Source organism: Uranotaenia lowii, chromosome 2 (assembly GCF_029784155.1).
Source record: "Uranotaenia lowii strain MFRU-FL chromosome 2, ASM2978415v1, whole genome shotgun sequence".
Classification (NCBI taxonomy): domain Eukaryota; kingdom Metazoa; phylum Arthropoda; class Insecta; order Diptera; family Culicidae; genus Uranotaenia; species Uranotaenia lowii.
Genome location: NC_073692.1, coordinates 397,534,830 through 397,554,174, shown reverse-complemented (window position 1 = coordinate 397,554,174; position 19,345 = coordinate 397,534,830). Strand labels below are relative to the sequence as shown.

At 37.1% G+C, this 19,345-nt stretch overlaps 2 protein-coding genes across 4 annotated transcripts; one reads left to right on the top strand and one right to left on the bottom strand.

Annotated features, from left to right (window-relative positions):
• The first annotated feature begins 1,941 nt into the window (after positions 1 to 1,941).
• On the top strand, positions 1,942 to 3,559 carry LOC129745633 (uncharacterized). Of its 3 annotated transcripts, none has more exons than XM_055738839.1 (3): positions 1,952 to 2,060; positions 2,123 to 2,463; positions 2,531 to 3,559. In XM_055738839.1, exons 2-3 carry the CDS (start codon positions 2,260 to 2,262, stop codon positions 2,879 to 2,881), a joined length of 555 nt encoding a protein of 184 aa, XP_055594814.1. In that variant the 5' UTR covers positions 1,952 to 2,060; positions 2,123 to 2,259; the 3' UTR covers positions 2,882 to 3,559. The 3 variants fall into 3 exon arrangements, with proteins under 3 accessions (XP_055594812.1, XP_055594814.1, XP_055594813.1); XM_055738838.1 differs by having other exon boundaries at positions 1,955 to 2,063; XM_055738837.1 differs by having other exon boundaries at positions 1,942 to 2,463.
• Positions 3,560 to 3,573: 14 nt separating this feature from the next.
• Positions 3,574 to 5,057, bottom strand: LOC129745634 (protein brunelleschi-like). The gene is made up of 2 exons (XM_055738840.1): positions 4,536 to 5,057; positions 3,574 to 4,470 (listed from the first exon to the last, which is right to left on the bottom strand). Exons 1-2 carry the CDS (start codon positions 4,726 to 4,728, stop codon positions 4,289 to 4,291), a joined length of 375 nt encoding a protein of 124 aa, XP_055594815.1. The 5' UTR covers positions 4,729 to 5,057; the 3' UTR covers positions 3,574 to 4,288.
• Positions 5,058 to 19,345: the final 14,288 nt, after the last annotated feature.

Genomic DNA, 19,345 nt, shown 5'->3' with positions numbered 1-19,345 from the left:
TCTTGCAGTCTGCTGTTGACATCTAAATTTGGCCTCAACGTGCTATTTTATAAAAAATTATGAAACTTCAATGATGCCTAGATTTGCCTAGATTATGCAATCTTGTTGGTGTCATTTCATTATTGAAATTTAAAAAAATTAAATGACTTACCATATTGCAAATGATACCTAGTACTAGATTTTCCGGTATTCTAATTGAATGTGATTAGCTGCCTGATTTTTATTTCATGGAAAAATATATAAATTAATACTTTTATACCAGATTATTTTACAATTCAGATTATTTATATTTTGAAAAACAAAGGATGCCTCAATGATTCCCAATTTTGCTCTCGGGTTAGCTGTACAAAAAATGATGTTATCTCGGGGATGAAAAAACCAATTAGTTTTAAATCTCAAAAAATAATGATGCTGTCTAGACACCTTAATTATGCCTAGTTTTGCTATCAAATACAATTTATATCTAGTTTTGCTTACTGTTTGCTGTTGATACCTAAATGTGGTCTCAGCTTGCTGTCAAATGAGAATAATTGAAAGCTTAATTATGCCTTATTTTGCTCTCGTACAAAACTGAACAGCAAAAGATACTATCAATTTGCTGTTGACACCTCATTATGGTTTATGTTTGCTATCAATTTGGGCATCAAAGTCTGCTCGGGTGAATCATCCTTCGGGATGAAAATCCCGAGAAAAAAAAAACAGTTCGGGTCTTATAGACCCTCAACGCAAAGGAACTGGTGTTGGAAGATTTTGTCTAATTTTGGTAATATAGTGTATGGATTTCCCATTCATTAGTTTTGAGTAAATCGATCTTTTATAAATGATAAACACATAATCCTCCATGATAACTAAAAACTTATTTCAAGTCTATTTATTATCCTTCTTCAATGTAAAGATTAAGATTGTTTCTAGATATTTTAGATTTAAATACATTTATTTTTTTCCATATTTGAATAGATATAATTCCAACAATTTCTAACAGCACTATAAATTTTCTTAAAGTATTGGATATTGAAGATGTTAACTCAATGAACATTTTTGTAGAAGTGTGCAAAAGTATTTGCTATGAGAAATATCAACAAACATTTATTTACTTTCAAAATTTTTGTTGATTTCTATAGTTTTGCCGAAAAGTGAACAAATTTTCTAAATGAAGTTTATCTTTTTTCATAAGTTAATTGATTATGAAACTAGACGTGACAAGGGGTAAAATCAGCGCATTCTAATAGATAAAAAAAATTCCCGAAAAAATGTGAATTTTGTTGACATGTGTAAACAAGAGTTTCAAATGTGAAGTCTTAGAGTAACACTCTTTTTTTTTTGAATCGGCACTGAATCAGTCGTCCTACGTTTTGTCCTCCTTTTGATAAACAGTTATCATACGTACTGATAGTTTGTCCTATCAAAAGCCCTACTGTTAAATATTGTATTCTTGAAAACCTTTTTAACTATATCATAGTTCGAGTAACATTGTGCCTTTTTGTGGCGTTTGTAAAAGGAAAATGAAAGAAGCGACATTTTTTCAAACGTCATTCAAAAACTTGTTTTGTAGTTACATTTGGAATCCTGAAATCACGCTGAAATGTTTTTGTAATAGTTTTAACAGTGCACTTCGTTTTCGCAGCCATAACACGGGGATTTACTAGGACGCTGCTTTCTGCACCGTCATGCAGCATGCAGCTTCACTGGCTGGGTTATACCTTCAGCGTGGTGTTGTTGTTTTCAATTGCTCGCCGCTCGCTGCATCACGAAAAGATAGATGCTGATCTATCTGCTACATAATCAGAATATGAACCGGGCTCCACTGTTTCTACCCCGGCTCTCGGTCGTAATCAGCCAGGACGGCAACGTTGAGATGACTGACAGCCTAGAGCACACGCTCAAACTCAAACTCAAACCTACCCCAGGGGTTTTAAATCTAGGGGTGGAACAACTTTGACACAAAGTAGGCGCGGTGAAGAAGTGGGCACGGAAGGCAAAATTTTGACAGCCTATTACATTGTTTACGTTTTTTGTCAAAGAAAAGCAATGAAAAGTATGACCGAAACAGTCGTGCTTTGGTGGTGGTGTTTTATATGACGTCACCATCAACTTGAATTTAAATCTTTTGTTTTTGTTTTAGAGTGGCAAACAACAGTGGCTGTTTTTCAATCTCCTCGAGCAAAAGCCGTGAAGCCGTGAAGTAGTACGGCTGGACGGATCGAACTAGCAGAACAAAAGGGTAAAGGGTTGGGAAAAACCTTTATCGCAGCGGTTGTGATGTACAATCTATACCGGTGGTATCCAACCGGGAAGGTTATCTTCATGGCACCGACTAGACCGCTGGTAAATCAGCAGATCGAAGCATGCTACAAGATCATGGGTATTCCCAAGGAAGATACCGCCGAAATGACGGGGAAACAGCTGAGGAAGAACCGCTCCGAGCTGTGGCAAACTAAACGGGTGTTCTATGTTACACCACAGGTGATGACGATTTTTTTCCTTTAAATTTTAACATATCTGATAATTTTACGTAATTTGTTTTTTCCAGGTCATCTTAGCGGATATCAATTCTCCGGAACAAAACTTCCCCACCGATAGTATCAAACTGGTAGTGATCGATGAGGCCCACAAAGCTAAAGGTCGATACGCTTACACCGAGGTCATTAAAGCAATATCGGCTACCAATAAGCAGTTTCGTGTGCTAGCCTTGTCAGCAACACCAGGCCGTACCTTGGAGGATGTGGCCGAGGTTCTACGAAATCTGCTAATATCACACATCGAAGTTCGATGGGAAAATTCTATTGATGTTTCGCCGTACACATTTAAGAAGAACATTCGAACCGTCGTCATACCACTTGGTCCCACACTGAGTCAGATTCAGATACTGAACGTTTTATGAAGCCAGCCATAAAAGTTTTTTTGACAAACCAGAATGAAACATACAATGACCAAAACAGTTTCGTTATTGAATCCTTATCTTCTGCTAACCATTTTTTTTTTTAATTATTTTTTGAAGGTGCTATAGAGATGAAAAAATGTCAGAATCAAGCAGAAATAATCTATAATTTAGAATATTTTCTTGTCAGGTCATAGACAATTTTGTTTTGAATTTTCCTAATATTTCGTTTGAACTTCCTTTTTGTTTGTTATATCTTCTGTAGTCGAAAAAACTGACCACAATACAAATTCAAAGTTCAGGCGATCCTCTCCGTACTACTAGGCAAAAGCTTCAGATGCCTCTCGTTGGTTTTCCTTTTCAGATGGAATTACCATATTTATAACACCATATCAGGCTACTATTTACTTTATTTTCATGATGTTAAAACATTATTAGGATACTGTTTATTCGAAAAATCTATGTTGTCCGGTCATAGGCGGTGTCCGGCCATAGACGAGTTCCCCCTACACCTATAAAAATAATATTTGGCGGCATTTCTATTCTTGGTAAATCTCTAGCCTTCGCCCGCCTGATATCGAAATTCATTGAGGACTAATTACTAATTCATTTCGGTGTAACATGTGTTTCAAGCGACAGTTCGATTTGACTCCTAACGTGTGGGTGCTGTAGCCTTGAATATCAAGCTCTCGATAACTTTGGCCCCAGTCAGGGTTGGTGTTACTAACGGCAACGTGTCGCCAGGCAGCAAGTCGTTGGCAGAATGCGGCTTTTCTGTTGTAGCCTATTTTCTGGTACAGATATGTGAGTACTGTAAAACCGGCCAGCCGATGTTGCTCTCGAGTACCTGTTGTGGTACAAGAACGAGCTTGTGCCCTGGGAAACTTTCCAGCATGATTCGATAACTTTGGCCCCAGTCAGGGTTGGTGTTACTAACGGCAACGTGTCGCCAGGCAGCAAGTCGTTGGCAGAATGCGGCTTTTCTGTTGTAGCCTATTTTCTGGTACAGATCTGTGAGTACTTCAAACCGCCGAACCCGCTGTTGTTCGATCATGTTGAGGTTAATGTAAAGTACGTTTTGAAGGAACATTGCTACGTCCAAGTTTTTTCCCTGTTCAATACAGATTCCGGCTGCTTTCAGAGCAGCTTCTGTTTCGATACTACCTGCGCTACGATACTTGCTGTAATTAATAATCGCTTCTCGATAACGGGCTGGAATTTCCTCCGGTTGGAGAATGTTCGGAGGGAACTTCTGGGTAGTAGTTGATTTGTTAACCAGCGTTCCAGAATCGGTGAGCGAAGAACTTCCACTGGCCGTGCTGCCACCTGATCCAGATGAAAATGTTATCTGATAGAAGAAGCTGGCGAGTTAGAAGAAGCGGAGGTTTTGTCCGGAATCGATGCCGTTAATCACCATATCGGTTTTTTTCTGCCGTAGATTGTTACATTCAGCTCGGTTTGGTTGTCGAATTTGCCAACTGTTATCAAACCCAGCAGTCTCCGATGCGGCTGGAAATCACCCCAATCATTATTTTCCACTGGATGGTCTCTAATATATCGGACCCAAATATCTCGAGTTATTCCTGAAGAATCTGAAATTACAATGAATGATGTCAATTTTAATCAAGCAAAATTTACAACAGGGCAATTTCTTTACCAGGAATTTTGACGTTGTTCAGTCGCTGAATTCGTTCGGAAACACGCTGCAGAGATCGCGGCTTCAGTGGACCGATTCCGCGTACAAGGATTAGCAGACAACCGTGATGATAGTGATGCTGCTCGTAGTCTGGAAGCGCCATTATCGGGTCACCTGGTCCTTGCGATAACATGTAACTTACAGACGATCTCATTTAGTGGCCAATTTTCTTCATTCGGTCCAGTTCGTTTTTGCTCCCTGCTTCGATAACCTTTTATACTTCAAACGGAGAACTTTCTCCCCCAATCCCGGGAAAGGAATTTTCTTGCCAGCAGGTCTACACTGATTTGACACATCATCTTTTGTCGTCGACTCTTTTTTATGATTATTTTTCGCGATACGCCTCCCTTTTCTTCGTGCGTGCCACACACAGCTACCGTGATACCTGTGCGCTTGATGCACTTTGATCCGTTCTTGTTTTGTAAACAATGTCACAGCATGGCTGAGTGGGCTCTTTGACATTTTACACCACCCTAATCTAACAGCCCTGACCTACCCCACAGGCAGCGTTGCCAGATTGAAAACCGCTCAAGTCCGTAGATTACACGAAAATCGAAAAATGTACTGTTTTCGGCTAAATAAAACTTGATGACTTTTTTTTTTTTTTTTTTGGTCGTCAGGTAGAATTTTCATTTATCCGCAGAATCCCTTGAATTTATTCGATAATCCGTAGAAAATCCGTAGGAAATGCTGAAAATCCGTAGATTTGGAGCATCGATCCGTAGCTCCGTAGATATGTTCAAAATCCGTAAAACTACGGAGAAATCCGTAGATCTGGCAAGGCTGCCCACAGGAACAGATTTGCCGTTGTTGCTCATCAACGTTCATCGTCGTCGTCCTCGTCATCATCAAAAACAGCTACCTACTCGTACCTACTACACGGGAATGCTTCCTTATCAGTTAATCCGGTCCTGACCGGATTTGTCACGTTAACTGGATCCAGCCAGCCAGCTAGTCGGTGCCATTTGCTGCTGTGCTCGGGTCTAGCGAGAGATAATTATGACGTTGATGTGCAACCGAAGCTGAATCCGAGCTTCAACCGAGAGATGGCTTCATAGGGTTATGCAAATGATATGGTAATTGTATGGCGGAATTGATCACAGATGAAGCTCTTTTATTGTACTTTTAGTTGGGTGTCAGATAAAATGCTTCGGAAAAATTCCCGTTGATTCAACTTGTTTGAGTGACGAAATGAAACGAGCATTTTTTTAAGCTTTTTATTTACACAACATTCTATGGAGCTTACCTCCATGATTTTCCACGAAGAATTTTCTTTCAAATTACCACCAGCTTTGATGTTTCGATGCTACTGGAGGAAATCCTTTATCATATCAACACCAGTCAGTATCTGCTTTCTTTCAGGCCGGTAGCATCGATTTCCGCTGCCAACAAAGGCGCAATTAAACCGAATAAATCAGCTTGGAGCATTTTTAACTTTGCTAATTAACTGCCAGCCACAACCGAAGGAGAGTTTCCGTTACCATACACCGTACTATGCCACGAAGTGGAGAATTATTCGGCAAATCCTCTACAGGGCTTTGGGGTACTTAGGGGCAAGTCGGTTCAATTTGAGAAAAGTTACTCGCTAAACACAAATAACACGATATTTTTAACATTCTAATAGCAACACAATATGTTACTGGGTTCAAGCAGTTTCATTAGAGCAAATTAATGAAAATTTATCCTCTGTACCCCTAATAACGATAGGATGTGGACTGATGCTCTACCATACAAGATAGGCTAATTAGGCTTATTCTTCTGCTTTTAACGTTGAGTTGATGTTTTCAAATATTTTCACTAATAAAAAAAACAATAAATGTCAAAATCCTGGCAAGATTATTTTCCAAAATGTACATACAGGGTCCGGCAATTTAACTGCTACATAACTTTAACAGTTATTCTTACGAAGCATACAAAACCGAATTTGATGACACCTTGTCACTTTGCTAACATAATTTCCGAGCTGTCTCAGAATGTTTTTTTGTTAAAAATTTGCCTCAAACCTGTACGTTATGCTTCGATTCGATAGTTTCAGGCTGTGCAACGGTAGACAGACATAATTCGTGGGCTGTCCAATATACGTATATGTATTTTTTTTTTATTTCGCCTTGAACTTGGAAGATACCTGGAGATCAGAAGTACCAATAAACGGTATGGTGGAGGTCTTCAATCTACAGTGGCGACATCTACCATGGTGCAGTAGACTGAGTCGATTTGTGGTCATTTTTGAATTTCTCAAACCTTGGCTCTAAAAATCTTTGTTTTGGTCCAAAACTCATCCATGATTTTTTTGCAGAATTTTTAAGTAAAGTTTACATGATTAAATTTTAACTATTAAGTTTGTATGGGAAAATTCAATATTATGTACTGTTAAATCAACATCATTTTTGTTTCTTCTGTAGAACCGAGCCTTCTAATAGTTTTTGTGCTTATTTATAAATTCCCTAAGGGACTGTTTTTCTCCATTTGGAACATTTTTCAACAACATTTAATCATTGTAAAACATTCCGGAAGTCGGAGATAGTCGAAGACTTTGTCTATCTCGGCTCACTGGTGACCGCAGACAATGACACCAGCCATGAGATCCGGAGGCGAATTATCAGCGGAATTCGTGCCTACTATGGACTCCACAAGCAACTGCGGTCGAGAAGACTTAGCCCTCGCACGAAGTGTAACCTTTATACGACGCTCATTAGACCGGTTGTTCTCTACGGGCACGAGACATGGGTATTGCTCGAGGAGGACCTGCGTACACTCGGAGTATTCGAGCGACGAGTGTTAAGAACCATCTTCGGCGGCGTACAGGAGAACGGAGTGTGGAGGCGAAGGATGAACCACGAGCTCGCGCGCCTCTACGGCGAACCCAGTATCCAGAAGGTGGTGAAAGCTGGCCGGATATGCTGGGCGGGACATGTTGCGAGAATGCCGGACGACTGTCCTGCAAAACAGGTGTTCGCTACGAATCCGATAGGAACAAGACGAGCGGGGGCGCAACGAGCGAGGTGGTTAGACCAAGTGGAGCGTGATCTGGCGAACGTGGGGTGCCCGAGAAATTGGAGAACGGTTGCCATGGACCGAGTGAATTTTAGGAATTATGTTTGTCAAGTTATGTCGTGAGACGGAATACTATGTAAATAAAAATAAACATTCCGGAAAATGAAGGTCGAGAAAGACGATACACGACAGTAAAGTATGAAATTGCTATCAAAATTTTCAAAACCCTGTTTTTTTGTCACATAAGATACAGTACCGTTCATAACTGTATAGAAATTGGAAATACGCGCACGGTCAAAGTAAAGCACTTCCATAACTTTTTTCTTTGATGATAGTTTTTGATAAAATTTTCTGCGTAAGATAGATCAAGTTTCAAACTATTATATCACAAAATTTGAGCTTTCTAAAGATTGTGTGGCCAAAGATACAGTATTTCTACGAAAATCGGAGTTTTTGGACTTTTACCATTCAAACTGCAATCTCTAAGAAACAACGTTTGAAAATAAGAGAGACTGTTGTGTTTTTTTGCAATGGTAAAGGGCGAACACGAAATTATAGCGACACATTCAACAGGGCATAACTTTTTTGCCGTTGGGTAAAAAACCAACCAAATTTTGCACACTTTCTCATTGATGTATATTGTTTACATGCTGTCAAACTCGTCGTGTTTTTCGATTCAACGAAAATGAAGGTGAACCAACGCAAGTCGAGAAAACAAACTCTTTCCAAACACCTGGAATTTTCTGACCTGTCGCACCGGCAGTTGGGAAAAAATTGGACATTCAACCGTCTCCAGAGTGTTGAAGGGATTCCAGGAGCAGTTGACTCTGAACCATGGCAAAGGAGCTGGAGGAAAACCGAGACTGGAGAACAAAAAAAAAAGGAGGGAAAGGTGAATGGGATGATAAAGTAAATCTAAATGTCTCAAGCCGTGATTTGGATAAAAAGATCGTGTCGCAGAGCTACGTGCAGAATCCAAAGAAGAGAGCTGGACTACATACATATAAGGTAGAGAACTTCCCAAATCGCGATGAGTGGCAGCAATCGACGGCTAAAACTCGGGCACGGAAGCTCTACGAGAAGATGGTGACAAAATATGGCTGCTGTGTGATGGATGACGAAACGTATATAAAAGCCGATTTTAAGCAAAATCGGGGGTTGGAGTTTTTCACCGGCAAGAACAAGTTCGTTGTGGACGACAAATTTAAGAAGAAGAAAATGTCGCAGTTCGCCTCCAAATATTTAGTTCGGCAGGCCATTTGTCTTGTGGACTGAGGAGTGAGCTTTTCGAGACAAAGGGCACAGAAATGGCGGGATCTACAAATCTGAGTACCTCGCGAAGCGCCTTTTTCCGTTCTTGCAGCAATACAACGAAGCTCCGCTATTTTGGCCAGATTTTTCATCATGCCACTATTCTAAAATTGTCATGGAGTGGTATAAGGTCAATTCTGTCCATTTTGTTCCAAATGATATGAACCTGTCAAACCGTCCGGAACTGTGTCCGGAGGAGCAGTACTGGGCAATAATATAGCGGGAACTTCGGAAGAGCAAGATGACATTCAAAGACGAGAAGAACATGTTAAGAAAATGGAAAAAAAATATGAAAAACTGGTACCGGATGACACTGTAAAGACTTTGAAAAAAAAAAAAAAAGGGTGAACACGAAATTTTTACGACACCGAAAATGTTATGCCACATTTTCGGTGTCGCAAAAATTTCGTGTTCACCCTTTATAATTTTCTAGTAATAATATTTAATGTTGATCTTTGAAGCACAACTGCTGTCTTTTTCGGTGGCTTATCATCCAGAATATCCGAGGTTACTTTTCCGAATTCAGCGTTCCACTATTATTGAAGGACTATCCGTAATCCAAAAGATAGAATAAAACATACAAATGCTTTGTGATCATCGTAGAAAAACAATCGTTTTGAAGATAAAAATAAAATTCGCTAACCTTGCTTTTTTTGTCTTGAAAAAATTTCCTTCACCGGTATCTCGTGTTTATTTCCAATTGCAGCCATTTTGTTTTGTTTTGTTTATTTTGTTTTGTATGTGATCCGTTGATTTTTTACCAAATAAATGAAAAAATTCCGGAACTGGAATCGAAGAAAGAATTTATTCGGCTGAATTTTCAAGTCCGTTGACAAGAGGCTTGAAAAAAAAGAAAAAAATTATGAAATGTTAATCGAGTCGTAAGGGCAGCTTTATTCTATTCGCATTTTCAAGGCACTTGACAGAACACCTTGAAATTCACACGCAAGTTGAGAGGACAGTCTGCCCATATCGACAAAAATTTCAAGCAAGTTGAGAAGACAGCTTGAAAATGAAGGGCGAGCTGAGAGGACAGCCCAATCCAATCGATAAAAATTTCAAGCGTTTTGAGATGACTGGCAAATTTTGACAAGTGAGTTGAGAGTACACCCTGAACAAATCGATGAAAATTTCAAACGAGTTGAAAGTACTGCTTGAATTTGACAGGCGAGATGAGAAAACAGCCTGAACAAATCGATAAATATCTCAAGCGAGTTTAGAGGACTGCTCCAATTTGACAGGCGAAATGAGATGACAGCCTGAATAAATAGGTAAAATTTCCAAGCTAGTTGAGAGGACCGCTTGAAATTGTCAGGCTAGTTGAGGTTACAGCTAGGAATTTGAAGGCGAGATGAGAGGACAGCCTAAAAGTATTGCTAGAAATTTCGAGCGAGTTCCAAGTTCGTTGGAAGCACAACTATTTGCTACGATTGATATGTGTTCCAAGCATGTTAAGACAATTTTAAGTGAAAATTATGTGTGAAGGAAACAACTTCAGTTTTTTTTAAAATATAACCAAATGGGTAGCGAGGACAGCTTGTAATGAGAGTGAATGATAACGCAATTCGAGATAATTGCATGGGAATCATTCCAAGTCACTTGGGAAGAAATCTTTAATATGGTAAAAAAAACGAGCGAAGATGATAGTTGGAGCATTCAGCCGAATCCAATTGAAATCAGCTTGGAATTAGAATAAATAGTGAGGACATTTGAGAGAACAACTTATGAAGCTAGATGAACAATTTAAAATAAAATAGGAATTGGACCACGATATTTACGAATCGAGAAAATACGTTAAGCATTCTCGGATTGAAATCACAGCAAGATAATGGCTTGAAACTTCAGTAATGAATAATATTGGCTATGTGACTAAATAGAAAAACGTAAGAACATATTTATTGAACAGCTTGAAAGTGAAAGACGAAGTTAGAATGTCTCTTGAGAAAAAGCGAGTCAAGCTAACTATTTGGTTGAATACAGTAGAGGGGAAACACAGGACTGCTTGTATGTATGAACCAGTTCCTTTAGTGATGTTTGATTTAAACCTTGCATCGAAAGTGAAATTTTGTGATGATTATCGTGGAAAGTGAATAAGAAATTTCCTTAAACTGTCGTATTGCAATCTCAATATCATAAAAAGGTCTACCATATAGCATAAGCTTGCCAAATTGCCGGATATAACCGGGTTTTGCGGCTATTTAATTTAAAAAAAATTCTCTTTTCAAATTTTTAATGCTCAGCAAGCTTTGATTTACTTTCCAGTACACGTGAACTCTGGATGGTCGTTTCTAATGCCCGACCCATGGTTAAAACAACCCCGCCAAAGGAAACGAAAATCGTTTGGCAAAATGGGTGCCATGACTTTTGGTTCGTGGGAAAAAACCCGAAAGTTGTATGGGAGGGTTTTTCAGGCGGGAGGGGCCCAAAACTATAACCTCGACCATCCTCATGTCCAATTACATCTCTGTGCCAAATTTCAAGTTGATAGGTTAAGCGGTGTGGATTTGTATAAGGCGCATGTATATATACAAACATATATAGCCCAACTCAACTTTATATATTAAGTTTTTTACAAGATTTTTTTTCTTGATTTTTGTTAACAAATTCCTGAGCTTTGACCAAATTTGCCCGGGGATAGACCGGATGGTCAAAAATATTGAAATCAAACGCCCGGATTTTTCCAGGTTTATAGATAAAAAAGCCCGGTATTGCCCCGAAAACTTTTATCTCACCCCTATGCGTCGGAAAATCGGCGTCGCACAGTGATCCAATTCTCAAAAAAGCTGGCAAAAAGTCTGTTTTCAACAATTTTGCTCTGAAACTTTTCAAAATTTTTCAATAATCAAAATATCACAAAAAATAACATATTATTTTTATATTTTCTTTAAATTTCTTTTTTTATTGTAAGAATTAGAAAAATTTAATTTATTTTAATATTTCAGTAAGTAAATTCTTGTACAAAAATTTTCCAACAGATTGCTGCAAAATCTATCACATCCTAGAAAGGTTAATTGAATCTAAAATTATCTCAAAATTACAATACATATGAAATTAAATCAATACAGATTGACCTGACAACGCTCTAGTACCGATCACTTTTTTAATTTCTCATGAATTAACGAGTCAATATAGAAATTTTATGATAGATGAGAATTGTTCAACAATTTCACCACTACTGATCAAAATTTTGAAATTAAGGTTGTAGGCTTTTTTTCTTAAATGATGATCTCATATATAAAAATGGATTCGTTTTCTTTGTAACACCATCACGAATGAATGGTCGGTCGTAATAAAGTGAAATTTGGTATCTGAGGGTTTTCCGGGTCAGAGATGGTTTGTATAATAGTTTCAAGAATCTCACTTTTTATAGAAGGAGGACTCCCATACAATATGATATCCTTTTGCTATCTAATATATAAAATGGAGGCGTTTCCTTTGTAACACTATCACGTATTAATGGTCGTTCGTAGTGACATCCGAGGGTTTTTCGGGTCAAAGATGATTTGTATAAAAGTTTCAAGAATCTCACTTTTTATGAAAGAGGGGTTCGCATACAAAATTATCTCTTTTCCACATCTTATATATAAAAATGGAGGCGTTTTCTTTGTCACAACATTACGTATGAATGGTCGGTCGAAATTAAGTGAAATTTGGTATCCGAGGGTTTCCGGGCCATAAATGGTTTGTATAATAGTTTCGAGATTATTACTTTTTTGGAAGGTGGGCTCCTATACAAAATCAACTAGAAACGGGACAAAACTCGAACGACTTGAAAACGATTTTCATGAAAACTGATTCACGAGCACGAAGAAGTTAAAAAACTGTAAACATTTTCCAACGATTTATTAAGTAACGGGTAAAACGAAGTTTACCGGGTCAGCTCGTTTATTATATCAATGGTTGTTTCAACACAATATACTTAATTTATATTTTAAACGAGAAATACAAACATTTTGTTTCATATTTTCTAAATTTTTTAATTTAACATTTAAAATTTATTTTTAAATTTATTTCATATTTCATATTTTTAAAATAATACCATAAAAGTTTCTAACAATTTTTAAAGTTTCAATTGGTTCTCATGAATATTGAACAACAGAAAAGGTTCTATGATTTGAACAATAATCAGAAGAATATTTGAGAAACCGTAATTTACCGTATGTTTTGAGAGTTTTCCTAATAGTAATAATGTCACAAAAATTCATACTGATAGTGTTTTCAAAATATGAAAAGGATGTTTTATGAATGAAGTTTTGAGAAAAATCAACCTAGAGATCCAATGAAATATCAATTTAATTTGTGATCTGGGAGGTTATTGGCTTAGAAGTTAAATTTAATGAAAAAAGTGGTTCAACTCTTTGACGTCGTTCTCCAAAAATGGCAAAAAAGGCAGCCCAATTTGCCATTTTTAGTAGCCCAGAAATGTGGGAATCTATCCACCGTAAAATTAGAGTGGAGTTATGTGTAGTGTTTTTTTTTAATCTCTAGTTGAAGCTATAAAATTCAAAATATTAATCGTTTTTTGCAACTACATTCCATATAAAAAATTAAACTTTATTCCAAACCACAATTTTTTATTAGATAAAGTGTATAATATGCCTAACAAAAATATAAATTAATTGCAAAGCAATATATATTAGCGATTTGAATATCTATTCGCTCTTCAAAGTAAGCAAATCTTTGCGAATTTTTCAAATTGTTCAATCTTTTCTCAGCCTTTCCTGGAGAACTCCGAAAGACTATCATTTTCATGGTTTCATTTAGCTTGAAAATGCCGGAACACGACGAAATATTTGAATAGATAATTATGAGCGCTTCAAAAATCGACTTTCTGCCAGCTTTTCTGGGTTCTGGACCACTGTGCGCCGTGCCTTTTGATAGGTAGCGGTACACTCAGAGGAAATCTTATTATAAATTTCATAAGATACATCTTATGAACCGATCTTATGATTATTTTGTGTCCAAACTAATATTTCATAAGAGTCTTATGAAATTCTTTCAATATTCATACGAAGTTCTTATGAAAAATAGAAGAAGCGGCATTTTGAAAAATAATGAACACATTCATTCCATCAGCCATTTTCTCGTCATCGTACCAAGAACTCAGTTGTGGAGCCATTAGTTTTTCTCAAAGTTGAAAGTGATTTTGTTATTCTACATGGTAAGTTTGTTTTTTTGTGAACGTTCCAACTATTTGTTAACGTAAACCCATATTTTTATGTTTACTTTTCAGCAAGTTGACCGGCGAAAAGGATAAGTTCAATGGACCGGGTGCGACAGAATGACTGTTGGAACCGTGCCTTGATGTGCTGCTTATGGTGATCATGATGTAATTGTAAACAAATAACAAATTATACAGAAAATAAACTGAACGTTTTTAACATAAATTATTTTGATATTTTCTCATCAAACGTAAAATTTTCTGTGTCCATAAGACCCTCTTATGAAAAGCAACAACCTCTCATTCCCAGCAAGAAAAATATTCATTACCGTTCATTTTCCGCTTCGTAGCGAAATAAATCCGAAGCGGCCCGCCTCGAATTTATTTCGCTGCGAAGCGGAACATGAACTTAAAAATCACTGGGTTAAAGCAGGTGTTCATCTGAAGAATTCATTCGCTTCATAAGACAATCTTATGAATTTCATAGATTTTTCTTATGGCGCCACTTCATAAGAGAATCTTATGGTATATATAATAGTATTTTTCTGAGTGTAGCGTTCAATGAGCGGCCTGGTTGAATCGAACGATGTAAATTGAAAGAAACAGCTGATCAACTGTTAATTTGTTTCTACCAGTTTCGACCAAGTTTCATTGAACACACTTGATTGCAAATGTAATGTTAACTGATAAAATATAAAATCTGACTTTCGCATTTATGGCTAAGAGCATGATGGACAGCTGTGGAGCAGGATTTTGAAGCCTTTAAATACTGACTCACCTGTCAGGTATGTCATTCATAAATTTCAAAAAAGTATTGAGGTTTCATAAAACAATCTGTTATCGCCTCTGAGACTATAATTATTACGCTTTTTTTAAATGAATACAGTGAGCGAAATAAGAATAGCACCACTATGTGTTTTGCTTGTTGAAATATGAATGATTGGAAATTATGAAAACTTTCTTCTACAGTTTGTTCTGAATTGCTTAACGGATAAATCAAGCATAAGTTTACTTTTTTTGTACGTAGCAATTGGCGTTGAGGACCAAAAATGTGAAACAAGAGAGAGCACTAGAGGAGCATCTCTTAAAACCCCCTTTTAATACATTTGAAAACCTTTAGAATTCTGGAAAACTCCAAATAATTCGTAGAAGCATTATTATTCACTATAACACAGTAAATTTTTAAAAATAATCTTGTTTTTGTTGAAAAACTCAAATGGTGCTATTCTTATTTCGCACCCCTTTTTCACATTTTTGGTCCTCAAAGCCAATTGCTGCGTCCAAAAAAGTAAACTAATGCTTGATTTATCCGTTAACCAATTCAGAACAAACTGTGGAAGAAAATTTTCGTAATTTTCAATCATTCATATTTTAACAAGCAAAACACATAGTGGTGCTATTCTTATTTTGCTCGCTGTATTATTGGTTTCAAACAATCCCACTCCAAAGCTATTCTTGCTCCGAGAAGAACATAACACTGCAAAATTTTATCTACGTTCCCTTAACATCACTATCCCGTTTACTTGATTTATGCCCTTCCACTGACATTTCGCCCGAAAGACACTGACTAAGATTGCCAGAAAGTTTTCATTGTACCTACAAAATTCTCGCACAATTTTTCAGCGCACATGACACGATAAAACACATAGGGTTAGTTGCCCTACTTTGGACCCTTTAAGCGATGGTTTTTAAATAATCATGTTTTTCTGATAAATGGACGGGAAATTTATATCATTCAGGAAATTCATTTATAAGTCATGATCTTATCTGCAAGTGTCAATGAAAATTTTCAACTTAGGTTTTGCCGTTACTGAGAGATTTGCGAAGATGTGGATGATCAACATTTCCAACTTTGAACCTAATGTTCCTATTTTGGTACTGGATCGGTTCCTTTCATTGGACCTAGAACAAGAATTCCTATAAAAAGTATGATTTTTCGTAAATAAATAAACAAATTCATTGAAAATATAATCTTCAATCGATTATTATCATACAAAAGTATAACCGCTTTTTATCATTGAAAAAAAAACTTAAATTTCTGTTATGAATATCACAAACTTGTTGATCCCAGTCAGGTCTATCAGCAGAACAATAGCTGAAACTTGTTTGTGTTTACTTACTTGTAGTTTTTTTTAAAGCTGGCAAGAAATGTTAGAAATATTCAATACTGGTTCTGAATTATGCCCCAATTATAAATTCGCACTTTTGTTGATTTGTTGGTATTGAAACAAAGTATTGGTGATGTCAGGTCTAAACATGGAACATCAAAGTCGAAAGTTTCCTATATTTGGACCCTTTCCAAATTTTCCGAGTTTTCCATTGATTCTCATTTATTTCAAGAAAAATAGGTAGAATGGTTAATATTCTTCACAGTGAAAGTAATTTTCCTTCAAACTTTGGCTTGGACAGTAGAAAAACGTGATTTTTCCTTAAACACTCCATTTTCTCAATACGCGCCCCACTAATTGAGCTGTCTGATTTACCACTGATGAGAAGGTACATTTTTAAAATCTTTGAAAAATTTATCAGAAAGACTTTTAGTGGCAAAAAATGGTATGATAGGAATCAGGAAGAATAAGGGTTCATTGTGTGCATAGGAATATCTTTATTCTATGCCAGCAAAATGAATTATTTACAATTTTCGGCATTTTAGGACTAAAGTAGGCTCTAGGTCCAAAGTAGGAGCACTCACCCTATCATCCAAAGCAACTGCTATAAAGCTCTGCAAGAATTATGGTCATCCCTCGTGTCGGGGGCTGATGTTTTTTTTTCCTGAAAAGGCATCGTCCGATTTAACGGAAAAGGTTTCAAACTTGAAAACGGTTTTGGGATAGGAACAAAAAAATCTCCGGGCCATTCTATCTTGGACTTGAAATATTATCCATCATTGCTGGGACCATCAGCACTGGACCGGACTCCGGGAGCCATGTTTCATTTTAATGTCCTTTGCGTTGATTTTTGAAGTTACGGAGAAAAAATGGTTTAATAGTTGCCAATGAACGGAAGGCATGAGAATTTTCTTTTCGACTGTTGATGATTCTGATGTGGATGACTGCTTGTAATCGCATAAACGACGTTAGTAAAACCTTTCAGAGTATTTTCTGTTACAAGTATAATGTCAAAAGAGGACGTTGAAGACGGAATCATTTTATCGGAAAAAAACATTTTTTTTTTCGGGAAGGACAATTTCTCAATTACCGAACCCGTGGAATCACTGGTCCAGTAGAATCCTAGAAAGCACGGTGTGTGACGCCTCCCGAAAAACTGGCTGCGTTGGATTAAAAGTTTCCCGCGCGATATCCAGCGGAGTGAAATTTAAATCGGATGAAAAACAACGGCAAAGAGCAGTTTATTTAATTAACTAAATTCATAAAAATGATTGATGAGAGAACGGTTTCTGGTTGAATTACAATTGGACAACAAATTTGGGATGCGCTCTTACGGTCGAATTGCTTCCAGGGTAACACATTAAAAAAAGGGTTGGCAGGATCGGCTAAAGGGATGAATGAACCTTCTGGATGGCGACGAGGAGGACTTCTTGCCGCCGACTTTTCCTCTGTTCTACTGTTGCTCCTCGTAATAATTGTACGGAGGGAGGAAAGCCTCGGAAAAACTGGGTCTCCAGGCTTTCCTTTTGCCTCGTTTGCATATACCGGTCTTTGGTCGTTTGGTCGTTTCAAATGGCTAAAAGGAGGACCGGTCATAAAAATGAAATTAAAAACTGTACAAATTTGAATAAAACGGATTACGTGGGCAACTGCTGAAAGGATTGAGTACCTCGACTCTCCTCGTCTCGCCCCGGTCGTTCAGCAAGATTTGCTCGTTTTTCCGTTCATTCGACTTTTCGGACCATAAATCAATGAAACAATTTCGGAACTGGTGCAGGAGGTCAATATTTGCTTTTCTTCGCCCCGGAATTCCCTTGATGCTCATTTATAAGCACGCAAAAAAGGGTTTATCTAACGTTGTCGGGGGGAGAATTTTTCCTGGGCCTGAGATAATGAAGAGAAATTTGTAATTCGAGCTTGATTGTGGAGATTGAATTGGTGAAATCATAAAAAAGGAAAAGGAAGCTGAGCACACCGGTGAGCATTTGAATTAAATGTCATTTTTTTTCAAGCCAGTTTTTAAATACAGTGCTTTGGAAATTTATCTTGTCACAGTATAGATATTCTTCTAGAATTTTTGAAGCCGATGCAGAACAAATGGGGCTTTCCCTGAATATTGTTACTAAAGTTACTAAAAACCGACCATATACACTTTATATATTGGCTCTAAAAACTGAGCTGTGCAAAATTTCAGCTCAATCGGACTCGATTTATGGGTCCCCAAAAGCACTCAAAGTTTCGTTTTTTTTACCCTAAAAAATTTACCAGCCAAGCAAAACAAAACCAAAGATAATCCGTAAAATCAAAATTTGAATTTTGAAGCCAAATGATTAAGAAACGCATGAAACGTCGAGGTCTAGTGTTATCTCGGAAAAACAAATTTCGGGCAAAAATTGACTTTCTGGTACTTTCTGGATTTTTCGGAAAACCGGCCGATATTCAGAAAACCGAGAAAGTCTCAGGAAGTCGATTTCAAGCAATTTTTTTTTTTCGTTATAACATCAGATCTCGAAGTTTCATGCATTTTTGAGTCATTTGACATAAGAATAAATTATTCAATTTCTCCGATTTCATTTGGCCCCCTTTTACTTGATTTTTGAAATTTGAAGTCAGTTTTTGACACAAAACCTTTATTCGTGATAACACCAGTTTTCGACATTTTTCGCATTTTAAAGTCATTTGTTAAATTTGAAATCCAATATTTTCCGATTTCTTTTTGTCCCGTCCTCAGTGATTTGTAAGGGAAAACAACCGAAACTCTGAGTGCTTTGAGGCAACCCTAAATCAAGTCCGATTGGGATAAAAATTTAAACAGGTCAGTTTTTTGAGCCGATCTTCAAGATTTTATATGGTCGATTTGCGAAATAAATAAATAAATAAATATGTTAAATGGCGCTTTTTGAAGGTTAATAATTAGACTTTCAAGTGAATTTTTTTAACTTGCATAAAATTGTGTTTGTTTCCCGTTACTAAAGGGCGAACACGTTATTATTGCGACACATTCAACAGGGCATAACTTTTCTACCGTTGGGTAAAAATCAACCAAATTATGCATACTTTCTCATTAATGTGTATTGTTTACATGCTGTCAAACTCAAAGTCGTATTTATTCAACGAAAATGAAGGTTAACCAACGCTAGTCGAGAGAACAAATTCTTTCCAAAAACCTGAAAATTTCTGACCTGTCGCACGGGCAG

Bases quoted from the DNA above. Each gene is read 5' to 3' on its own strand.
- LOC129745634 (XM_055738840.1), bottom strand. From the start codon at position 4,728: ATGAGATCGTCTGTAAGTTACATGTTATCGCAAGGACCAGGTGACCCG. The intron at 4,471-4,535 runs GTAAAGAAATTG...TTGTAATTTCAG, and splicing joins GAACAACGTCAAAATTCCTG to ATTCTTCAGGAATAACTCGA.
- LOC129745633 (XM_055738837.1), top strand. From the start codon at position 2,260: ATGTACAATCTATACCGGTGGTATCCAACCGGGAAGGTTATCTTCATG. The intron at 2,464-2,530 runs GTGATGACGATT...TGTTTTTTCCAG, and splicing joins TGTTCTATGTTACACCACAG to GTCATCTTAGCGGATATCAA.